Genomic DNA, 12,570 nt, shown 5'->3' with positions numbered 1-12,570 from the left:
AAAAAGGCGCCAGAAAATATGCAAGTGTGTAAACAAACCCGTTACCAGGGAGACATGCGTGATGGTCCGAAAAACTATGCTCAACTGCAACGCACATATGGACGTAAATAAAAAACCCACACGCATAAAAAATAACCCGACAAATCACGCCATGAAATGTACAGATTAAATCACTGCGGACACGGTTAAATCGGTTTCAATCTTGTTAAAATTGATTTACTTAAAATCTGAACCTCGTAAATTACACAACACATTAATGAAAATACTTACAGACCGCCATGCTGTATGTTATCAAGTTGTCCGTGCTAAGAAACTTCTCCTGCAAATGTCGCGAGGTCAAAGGTAAACTAGCGATAAACATCCAGCTATGCTGAGTATGACACCTTATTAATTGAGAACAGCTTTCACTATCACATTTGAATGCATTTTTTAAATGATTATGGGTCAGAATTCGAGGAACAACACGCGCAAGGCGAGCGATCGTCTCGGTATGCACACAATACGATGGCCGCCATCGCTGAGAGTGCGTTCGGCTGTTCGTTATTTGTTTGCTCAACCTAAGTTGCCAAGTCGGCCGCGCCGGAAGCAAAACACAGGTGACGTAGTCTGCCTGTATGAGCATGCGCAATTGAGCCTGGGAGCGCGAGAATGTGTATAGTACCGTAGAACTGTCTCGCGCTATCATGTCGTTGAGCTATAAAATGTGTGCATGTTAACAGAAACTGGAATTACTGCAGAGAATACTTTCCAGGACATCACATGTAAGTCTCTAAGGTACCAAGGAGGACGTTTAGGAAATCCTTTCAGAAAGTTCACGCCGTCTGTGGCCATTTTGTGGAGTATATACGTACCTGCACTGACTACTGTACAGTGCACATATTGCCGGATAATATGCGATGGAATTTTGCGTTTCACGTCGTTCAATCATTCAGATGGAAATACCGCCCTTCTCAAAACTTTGAAAAAAAAAAAGGTGACAGGTTTGGAATGCTAACTCTTGTATATCAAGAATGACGTAATTTAATGAGAAGACATTTGTATTCGAGCACGGCTACAGTTTTTGATTCGAAAACTCTCATCATGGACCGTGGTTGTATTCAACAATCGAGAGGGTTAGGTGAGTCGAACTTTTTCCTATGTCCATGTAGCACTTGTGCAAAAATAACCGAATCCACAGGCCTTTGGCGAATCAATAAATGCGTTTTTCACCAAGCTGAAAGGTTGAAAGATCCGTCCGTCACTTTGAGACGAGGTAGATAAATGCAGTCAAACCCAGCTGGGCACATAATGTGACTTTGTTCTGGAAATTACGAAGACGACCGGCCGTGCGGTGGAACTTTGCAACAAAGTTTCAATATCTGAACTGACTACTTGAATGACAGGCACAGGAAACGATGGCCAATTAAACGCATTCTCGTTGCATTTTGATAATAATGTATCAATCACAATGACACAGAAATTATGCCTCCTCCGGCAGAAGGGCCGTGGCCAATTTTTAGCCCTGCTACAGTATATCTCATTGCTGAAAAGGCCATGTTGTTGCCAGGTTGTCATGGCGACTTTTAAAATTTGCATACAACTCTGAGAGTGAAACGGGTTGTTAATAGGTCACAAAACTTTTGAGTCCCACTGTCGTCCATTATACCTGTTTCCTTGGGTATTAAAGGTGTGCAAGTATACACATCAAAAGACTAGAAAATTCACTTCATGGGCAGAATCTTGTAAAATAGCCTTTTCTTGTCTGGTTAACGAAAAAGATACCCCTGATCTAAAATATGCATGGTTTTAAATAAAAAAACCTAAATGGTTACCATGGCAACATGAAACAAAAATGAACATGGCGTTCATGCTGTGATAAATACACTTAGGAGAGCATTTGCATAGTAACTGGGATTACTTTTAATGGAATTTGGAAAACTTTGAAATATTAAAACGCAAATATGTTACTATGGAAACACAGGGCAGTAAACTTTGATATCTTGTTTTGTCTTTCTAACCCAAAATAACCCTTTGATATAATATTTCTGTTGATTACTGGATTTTTACACTGGATATTTGGTCTTTCTAACCCAAAATATCCCTTTGCTATAACATATTCTGTCGGTTACTGGATTTTAGGTGGAATCTTTGAAAAACTGGTAATTTTTATTCCTGAATGGTTACCATGGAAACATCTCACATTAAAATGAGTGTGATTGTTTTGGTGTGCTAACAAGAAAAACCCTTATTATGATTTTTTTACATCAATCAATAGTTCTTTAATAGGAATTAGTGAAAGAGTAACATTTTCAATCCCAGAATAGTTACCATGGCAACTCGAAACATCAAGATAAGTCTGGTTTTTGTGTTCTCTGACCCGAACTCCCCCACTAGGTAATTTTCATATATCAATCAAAGTAACTTTTCATGGGATATTAGCAAAACTGAAATTTTCAACCCCTAAAATGGTTACCATGGAAACATGGGGCAGTGAAACTGATATCATATTTGGTCTTTTCGACCCAAAATACCCTTATGGTGAAATTTTCACGGAAATTGAACCTATTATTATTCGCATTATTATTTCTATATAATACTTATATTAATTATTATTATTATTACAAGTTTAGGGGCTATAAGTATTATATAGAAATCTAATAACAATTCATTGAAGCTGTGGGAATTCTGAAAAAAAGGAAAAAGGTGTTGTTTATTTTAATTTTGTCAATAGAGGTGACTTCTAATTGTCGTACGTATATTCTCTCCGCCCAGTTAGATAGGTGTTTCTTTTGACATCACTACCCTTATGAATATTCATATACTTGCAAAAACCAACAGTCGTTGTCTCTGGCGGCGCGCGCTCACAGCTGCTGAGCTGCACAGCGTCCATCGTGGCAGTCGTGGGCGCCCACAAACAAGGCACAGCGACTGTGGAGAGTCTATGCCAGTAGAATGTTAGATGTATCTTCAGCGTGGCATTTGTAGTTGTGGCGAAAACCATAAACCCTCTCCCTGTGCTGACGTTGTTGGGTTTTATTTTGTTCATGTGCATTTACTGTAAGCGATCGAGGAAGTTTTGGGATAGAAATAGAGCAAAAGCATGAGTTTTTCCGCGAAATCTGTGCTGCAAATATAACTTCACGCATGCGCACTCGTTTGCCAGTGTAGTCTGCCAATATATGCGTGAATGTGTCGTCTGTACACTACGTACTACGTCTCGTGCTATAATCTTGTCGTTGAGCTTTGCATGTTGACAGAAACTGGAATTACTGCAGAGAATACTTTTCAGGAGATCACAAGTGAGTCCCTAAGGTAACAAGTAGGACGTTTAGGAAATCCTTTCAGAAAGTTCACGTCGCCTGTGGCCATTTTGTGGAGTATAAGCTTAAGCTTATACGAACCTGGACCGGAGCGACGGTATACGGTATTTCTACTGTAAATATTGCCAGATAATATGCGATGGAATTTTGCGTTTCACGTCGTTCAATCATTCAGATGGAAATGCCGGCCTTCTCCAAACTTTGAAAAAATCAGGGTGGCAGACTTTGGCTAACTCTTGTATAACAATGACGTAATTTAATGAGAAGACCTTTGCATTCGAGCTCGGCAACATTTTTTTATTTGAGAACTCTGATCATGACGGATTCACTGAAACAGTGAGTATACAACAACTTTTTCCTATGTCCATGTAGCACTTGTGCAAAAAATAAGCGAGTCCACAGGCCTTTTGCGAATCAATAAATGCGTTTTTCACCAAGCTGAAAGGTTGAAAGATGCGTCCGTCACTTTGGGACGAGCTAGATAGATGCAGTCAAACCCAGCTGGGCGTAGAAATTTGCCATAGTATGACTTTGTTCTGGAGACGACCGGCCGTGCGGTGGAACTTTGCAACAAAGTTTCTACATCTGAACTGGCGTACTTGAATGACAGGCACAGGAAACGATGGCCAATAAAAATGCATTCTCGTTGCATTTTGATAATAATGTATCAATCACAATGACACGGAAATTATGCCTCCTCCCAACAGAAGGGCCAGTCTATTTTTAGCCCTGCTACAGTATATCTCAGTGCTGAAAATGCCATATTGTTGTCATGTTGTCATGGCGACTTTTAAAATTTGCATACAACTGTGAGAGTGAAACGGGTTGTTTATAGGCCACAAAACTTTTGAGTCCCACTGTCGTCCATTACACCTGTTTCCTTGGGTATTAAAGGTGTGCAAGTATACACATCAAAAGACTAGAAAATTCACTTCATGGGCAGAACCTTGTAAAATAGCCCTTTCTTGTCTGGTTAACGAAAAAAGATACCCCTGATCTAAAATATGCATGGGCTACCAGCCAGTGTCACCGGCCTACCACATTCAGAACATGGTTGCCCAAGTGGACTACCAGGGGAAAAAAGTTTATTTCGAGCCCTGGGCAATATTAAACATGAAACATTTAACTTGTAATATTTCCCCTTGTCTTGGCCTGCTGGGTTTAAAAAAAATGTTTAAAGGTATACAGGGACCATGTTCAAATTTAGCCATTGCTACCATGGAAAGGGGAGATCTAGCTAATCATCAGAATCATAGAGTTTATGGGGTCACGCCAGGTCACACAAAAATAATGCACCACTACATGGCCATAATTTTACTTTAGTTAAAGAATCAGAAATAATTTGTCTTCATTATTCTTCCTAGAATGAGGCAAAGAAATCAAAATAAATTATTATAAAATGAACATTATTATACGTCGTTAATTATAAATCCATAAAATAAATAAGTACCAGTGAATTATGTTTTAAATAAAACAAAAAAAACTGTTACTGCTTCTGATAAATAATGGTACATTGGGTAATAAGGGGAATTGGGTTCATAAAATTAATTTGAGATACAAGTAGAATTAATTTTAGCACATACAATTAATTTTAAGGCATAAAATTAATTCGATGAATGCATAATAAGTTGGTACTATACTCTATAACACTTATTTGGGATGACTGCATGAAACAAAATTAAAAATGCTTGAAAATTTTTTCTGGTCTATATAAAATTAATTCAAACATACTAAAATAAACGGAAAACAATTTTGACAAGAATGGCCTCAATGTATATTATCTTTATTATTCTTCCTTGAATGAAGGCAAAGAAATTACAATTATTATTATTATTATAGAACAAACGTTAAAAATTGTTACTTAGAAATCCATGAAATGAATAAAAAACAGTGAATTATGTTTTAACATAGACCCACTCAAGGGTCTATTGTTTTAAATAAAAAAAAATTGTGGTTCCCAAATAGGTTACCATGGCAACATAAAACAAAAATGAACATTGAGTTCATGCTGTGATAAATACACTTAGGAGAGCATTTGCATAGTTACTAGGATTACTTTTAATGGAATTTGAAAAAAAATGAAAGTTTAAAACGCAAATAGGTTGCTATGGAAACACAGGAGAGGTAAAAATGGATATCATATTTTGTCTTTCTAACCTAAAATAACCCTTTGATATAACACATTCTGTTGATTACTGGATTGTAGGTGGAATCTTTGGAACACCGGTAATTTTTACTCCTGAATGGTTGCCATAGAAACATCTCACATTAAAATGAGTGTGATTTTTTTTGGTGTGCTAACCAGAAAAACCCTCATTATCAATTTTTTACATCAATCAATAGTTCTTTAATAGGAATTAGGGAAAAAGTAACATTTTCAATCCCAAATTGGTTACCATGGCAACTCGAAACATTAAAATAAGTCTGTTTTTTTGTGTTGTCTGACTCGAACTCCCTCACTAGATAATTTTCATAACAATCAAAGTAACTTTTCATGGAATATTAGAAAAACTGGAATTTTCAACCCCTAAAATGGTTACCATGGAAACATTGGGGCAGTGAAATCGATATCATATTTGGTCTTTTCGACCCAAAATACCCCTATGGTGAAGTTTTCATGGAAATTGAACCTATTATTATTCGCATTATTATTTCTATATAATACTTATATTAATTATTATTATTATATATTATTATTATTATTATTTTCGTCATAGTAGTAGTCCTTATCGTTATCATTACTATATAAATTGCTTTGTTTTTGTTGTTATAAGAGCGGTGCTCCTGGCGATCTGACAGCAGGTTCTGTTATCCTGGCACCTGTCCAGGTGATCCAAGCACGTGCGTCTGCGCAGAGGGCTTCAATGGCCCAGACTGCCTGAGGAGTGAGTAGACAGTATTCCTTTAATTGTTTACCTGTCACACAGCATCCTTCACTCGTATGCAAGATTTCGCTCCTTTATTACAAGGAGTCTCTTCTAATAAAAAGAAATGCAGCCTAAATGATACATTTGACATAAAACTTCAGAATCATTCCTTTCTTACAATATTAAGGTAGAGTGGGCCTCAGGGACATATATTCGGACTCAAACGTTTTATACTTATGTCTAGTATCTGTGGGGCGCCACTATGAAGCTATAATGAACTTTTTTGTGAAAATCGAAGGGCAATACTATCTGAATAAGCACGCTATCTATCTACATTTAGTCCTTACACTTTGAGAACATTAAATGGCTTTTCTATTCGATATACAAAATATGCTCATATCTACCTTATTGTATCATGCACAGGCAGTGAGTCCTGCTGTTGTGACTTCTATACATGAGGGAAAACATGCAACACGGGCAGGGATACTGCTTGACCGGAATCGTACTCCTTTTCGCTGATCAAACTTGCATGGCCTCATTGTGGATGCTGCGCTTCTATTCTCCAAAATTTGAAAAAATGACCAGTGATGTTCATGTTCCGCAATGATAGGACATTGTCTTAAGTTCACTTGTGCCAATTATCAGCAGTGCTATGCACTTGAATTGACGAATCATGTAATCTAATTCAAAGCAGTCCGTTACAGATTGACCGTATATCTTTGTACATTTTCTCTTCAGTTGATACAAGGCCATCCATCGACCAATGCACAGGTACTTTCACTAGATCAGGTGTCGGCTATTTGCCGAGCACACTTGACTGCAGTACTGGTGCGCCTCAGTACTGTCCTATTAAAGCCGAGAGCGTGGTTGTTGGTTGGGTAACGAGCTTCGTGCCCGATTTAAGCAACATTGAAACACCAGCTTACGTGAACGATACTGCCTTGGGTATTGTTGATGCTGAACTGCAGTGGACTCTGCAGAGAGGTAAGATATATTCGGCTTAAAGAGACATATGCAATACATGCAGACATATACACTATGAATGGAAATAACATTATGTAATTTTACATTAACATGCAAACACATAAGCTATGCATGAATATAGTACACATTCACTCAATAAATACATACATACATACATACATACATGCATGCATGCATGCATACATACATACATACATACATACCTACATACATACATACATACATACATACATACATACATACATACATACATACATACATACTGAAGTACGTCTGTATTACACATTTCTATTGGTTGTTAATTCTCATTGATGTTTGTAGGGCATATAACTATTGAGAGTGGGTCCAGTACCTGTGTGTCATTCGAAGATCTAAACATAGACGTTTTTGACGTTCCACTCGATGAAGCACAAACGAGAAACTGTGAACATACTATAACCATCACCGCAGAAATCAATCACAATGATTTGTAAGTAATTGTTACATTTGCCGCTCCGTGTGTACATGCCAACCGTTACCTAGTCATTTTACACTTTTCTCGTGCATTTCTATGTTAATATTTTTTTATTTAAATTAACATCATAAAAGATTATTTCTAGAGATATTATGGAGAACACTTATTTTCATTTTATTTCTATATTTTGACGCAATTATGTCAGAAAAAATAAGTTCTCGGATGGGAACGCGTGACTTGTAACAAAATAGAGTGTCTTCGTTTCTTTTGATCATCCTAAAGTACCAGGTCGTAAGATTATTAACATTTACCACATTCAAGAAAATACACTTTTTCATGTTAGCGTGCCTTTACATCCATTTAGCCGATCTTAGGCCATACGGAGTTACCAAAGAAATTGTCACGAATGTTTAATGAACAATAGAGGGCGGCCAAACGCTATACAAATCAATTATACCATAAAAAATTCGCTGTAGGTAGGAAAGACAAATTATCAGAAAGACGATCAAACAGAACAGTTCTATCACGATGTAGTGATTCTGGCCTCCCCGTTTGAGTAACAGACCGATCATTGCACGAAAACACGACAGTAAAATCTCGAGTTACTAGATAAGTGACCGATTAACTCAGTTTCGAAATATGCGATAAGAATAATTATGAGAAGAACTCTTACACGTGACAGAAGTCATGGGAACAAGATTCATGCTCAACCAATTGACTGTATCACATCACTAACAAAATGGCGTTGGTTTGTGAGGCTTCTTTCTGAAACGGTGGGAATATGGAAAGTTTAGACTGTCAAGCTTACTCAAGAGAAACGTTTGAGATGCCAGAGATTTTTAAAATTAAATCCGTCTATGCCTTCCCTCGACAGAATGGAGATCATCGTCGGAGCAACAAACGGTGGATTGATCAGGTTAAACAACTTTGACATTGAGGGCGTAGTCACGTTAGAATCCCCTAAAGAGTACGAGACGAACTATCGAAGTGTAAGGACAGAAGTTCACTTTGACTTCCTTGCTCCCTATCACTGCAGTAAACCGTCAATGTCATGCGGCGCGTACTTACTAGATATTGGAAACCCATACAGAAAGACCGTAAGTAAATTTTATCTCATTTCGATCTATGCAAATTGTAAACCTCTTGTGATGTTTTGGTGAAGTTAAAAAACCACTAAGTTGGACTGACAACAGAAAAAGAGCAAAACAAAACAAAGAAGATACTGCCTTGGTGATGAGCGGATTTCGGCAGATGTTAATCGGGCACAGATGCAACTACTTTAGAAATCTAGCATGCAAATCAAGACTAGAATCCATAGATAAACCATTCTTAGAACCGTGTGACGAAATGTCGACGTCTCTTTCTATATGCTTGCTTCCTAAGAATCTATATCCTACAGTACCTGTTTTTGGTTTTCTCAGAAAACTGTTGTTGTCAGATGGGTGCCCACAGACTGGCACGATGACCTAGGAGGTTTAAGCCACTACAAATGCGAGTCATACCGACTGACAGCGGGTCCCGATGGTAAACTTGATATGAACTTTGCCGATCCATACCAGGTCAAGGATAGCCTTCCGTTATCGTCGTCGTTTGTAAATCTGATATTCAATGACAGAGGTAAGATTCCTTAAATATAGTGGTATCACCCTTGTCATGTGAGATTTTCTGTTTTCTGAGTTTATGTAAATTGACAAAAAAGTTATTTCCCAACATATGTTGAGAAAAAAAATCGCGTGAGAATTGATGCATAATAATGTCAACAATGTAGAACATTATCGCCATAGACTCTTTGGCGAGCTCAAGGGTTTATGATTTTACCAACATTTCTTTTTCCTCAAAAATACCAAGTTAAAATGAAAGACAGTGGCTTTGCTCTCTTTTCACAGTCCCTCAACGACGACGCCAACTCAGATTGTGCAAGCGCTCTCAACAGCGAAGCAAAATTTCGCTGCGTGTTTCCAGCTGGCTCAGTGAGCCTCGCTTTGGAAGACTGTTGAGGGTACGCGTCATCGTTTGGTAGAAAATCAGGGTTGCATGGCAACGAGGGGCTGTGGGAACTTATACTCAAGTTTATGCGCAGTAGTGACCATGGATTATGGATATGATAAAAAGTGATTAAAACATGATACTCGTTGCTTTGACAGAGATAGGGTGTGGCAATTCTTGTGTCACAGGGAAGCAATTGCCAATTCACAATAACTATATAACAAGTTTACTATGCTATGGCAACCGTGAACATAGTATTATCTAGAAGACAATTATCTTCCGAGCATTGTTGTCAAGTATTTTAGCTCAAGAACCGGTTTGCAGTTAAGATAATTACAACAACTCTTTGTATCGATTTTATTGTTTGAGGAAGTTTAGTGCATAGTTATTTTTGTCCGGATTAGAAGATGTCTTCAGCTGATGCTACCTCATATATCCCATTTATTTAAAATTTTGTCTTGGTTTCAAAGGAGTGTACGCTATTGTCCTAAGCGTGTTCGACAAAGCTGGCAACGCCGCAAAAGTTCGCAGATTCCTGGTGTATGACGACCAAACCTCGACGGAAATTAATGAAAACGCGCCAATCACCGCTCGAGAAGCAACTTACCATGCTGACGTTAACTGGCTTACAGTTGAGCAAGGAAAGGTAAATCAGTTCGACATTTGCGAATTTGTTGGAGGGTACTTTTGCAAAACGTTGAGTTCTGACTGTTATGTAGTGTCTGAGATCTGCGTAGTAAAATGATGAAGTTAACTACCATCCCCGGTTGTGTGAAATGTGACCAGGTCAAAGAAAGCAGTCGGGAGACGAAGTCGTCTAATACAATAGATGACTACTCTATTACTATACTAATAATAGCCAGTGGCTAATACAGTGAAGCATGACACTTGGGTGAGAGACCATGCATAGAGTCCAGTGACGTAAAGTGTGTTATGGGTAGAATGTGTCTGATTTGGGAAGGCGAGGTTTCCCGTAGATAACGTACTTTTGGCGGGTAAAGTATCTAAGAGTCACGAGAAAGGCATATGCTTGATTAGACATATTGTCTTAACAGATTGAATCTCTGGTTGGTAAAATAAACTGTGATGAAAAGCGATCCTCGATGCTTCAATCTCAGTAGTGTAGTTTGAGTATCTATAGTTAGACACTGTACCGATAATGACGTAATACAAGGATATATATACACTGGTTGAATTGTCTCTCTCTACATACCCTCATGTTCCTTTACCCTGAAGTATCGCGTGTAAGATTGTTAATGCAAATGCCGTCATATTGCAGTTCAGAACTACCTCTCTTGTGAGAGATGGTAATTGCTATAATTTTCCATCGAAAACCAAAGGTAGTGTAGAATGGCGAATTCTCTTTTATTCACACACAGGGACAGATGTCAGTCCCCTGGGGTGGGTAAGGGCGGGGTTCTCTGTGCAACAGTTTATTTTGTTATATTTTATTTTATTAATTTTGACTTGATATTTAAAATAAAGATATTGCCCATGTCGGCTAATTAAGGTAGTATGCGCCTCGAAAGTGAAAGACTTAAACTTTTGCTCAAATTTCCAAGATGAAACTTTCATTCATTCTCTCACCAAATGAACAATAAAATTCGGGGTTTAACCGTGCAAAGTTTGGAACTAGCGAAAGAAATTACCCAACATTTGCGATATTTGAAATTCAAAATGGCCGCCAGCCCTGTGTGAACTCTAAGGGGGATAATTGGATTTTTGAAAACCTAAGACGGTGAAAGTTTTTTCTTTCTCCAAGAACTTTAAAATGAGCCCCTACAAGTAGTAGATCAGAAAAAATTGTAGCAATTTGAAAGTCCGAATATCTTTCCCAAAGGCGCGTTCTACCATATGTCAACACCACAGCTGTCCCACCGGTAGTCTTATTGTACCACATGTGAGACAGCTGTGGTGTTGACTTAATCAATTAATCCGTCAATACGGACAGCCGATGAGCCAGTTGGCAATGTGTATACACAGGTTGGAGACAAAGGATTTGTAGGTAATAAAGAAAGTAGTTAGACGGTTTGGAGTCGAAATCTTTATTTGAAAATATCACAGTAAATATAAAATAAAGCAAACCGACACCGTTGCACAAGAACCCAACCCTTCCCTACCCCTGTCCCCTGTGATTCATACAGTTGACTTGTATTTTAGTACCGTACTTTTATGAGCGCCTTAAGAGCACTCTTTGTAAGACGCCTAGGTCTTTTTATCGCGATTTTCTTTTTGCTAACCTTAAGGTAGAACGCGCCTCGGGGACAGATATTCAGACTCTCATATTTCTACAATTCGTTTCTGATCTACCTCTTGTTGGGGCTCGTTTTAAAGCTCTTGGAGAAAGAAAAAGTTTTACCGTCAAAGTTTTCCAAAAATTCAAAAATTAATTTTTCCCCATAGAGTTTACACAAGGGTGGCAGCCATTTTTAATTTCAAATACCGCAAATTGTTGGGTAACTCGTTTCGTTAGTTCCAAACTTTGCAGGCTGACCCCCCGAATTTTATTGATGATTTGGTAAGTGGATGGGTAAAAGTTTCATTTTGGAAAATTTGAGCAAAATTTTCACTTTCGAGGCGCATATTACCTTAAGAAATTGCACTGTAAACGACCACATTCGGCTGTTGATAACTGAATTCAATGAGGGGCCAGAATAAGTGCAAATCGATTTAGACTATGCCGAAGGGTTAAAACACAGTTGTGCGATCACTATTTCTTTTACTGGTTCCATAATGCAGTGCATGCTTGCATTAGGTATACAAAGCGTAGAACGTTTTAGCCATATATGCGGGGTAAATGTATTACTCATAGTCATACATTACTACGGCAGGTAACAACCTGACTTAATTTTCGTCGTCGATGAATACAGAATACACGAGGCACCTTTTTGCATGAAAATTTGAGTCATTGTGCGTATAACAATCCAATGCAAAACATAAAATTAAATTTGTTTTTCGTCATTTTAGTATGTATAACGTG

General features: G+C 38.0%; 1 protein-coding gene across 2 annotated transcripts in view; it reads left to right on the top strand.

The window, feature by feature from the left end:
* The window catches only part of LOC139118160 (uncharacterized), a 43,315-nt gene that overhangs the window by 17,075 nt on the left and 13,670 nt on the right, over positions 1-12,570 (top strand). For both annotated transcript variants that reach the window (XR_011548629.1, XM_070681457.1), the window contains exons 2-7: positions 6,074-6,184; positions 6,905-7,150; positions 7,472-7,619; positions 8,479-8,701; positions 9,026-9,221; positions 10,061-10,236. Coding sequence is in view for 1 of the 2 variants with exons in the window: in XM_070681457.1 (XP_070537558.1) it covers positions 6,074-6,184; positions 6,905-7,150; positions 7,472-7,619; positions 8,479-8,701; positions 9,026-9,221; positions 10,061-10,236 (1,100 nt within the window). In the remaining variant the exon portion in view is untranslated. The remainder of the gene's footprint in view (positions 1-6,073; positions 6,185-6,904; positions 7,151-7,471; positions 7,620-8,478; positions 8,702-9,025; positions 9,222-10,060; positions 10,237-12,570) is intronic.

Source organism: Ptychodera flava, chromosome 2 (genome assembly GCF_041260155.1).
Source record: "Ptychodera flava strain L36383 chromosome 2, AS_Pfla_20210202, whole genome shotgun sequence".
NCBI lineage: Eukaryota > Metazoa > Hemichordata > Enteropneusta > Ptychoderidae > Ptychodera > Ptychodera flava.
The sequence above is the reverse complement of the archived record's forward strand: the minus strand, read 5'-3'. Positions and strand labels throughout refer to the sequence as shown.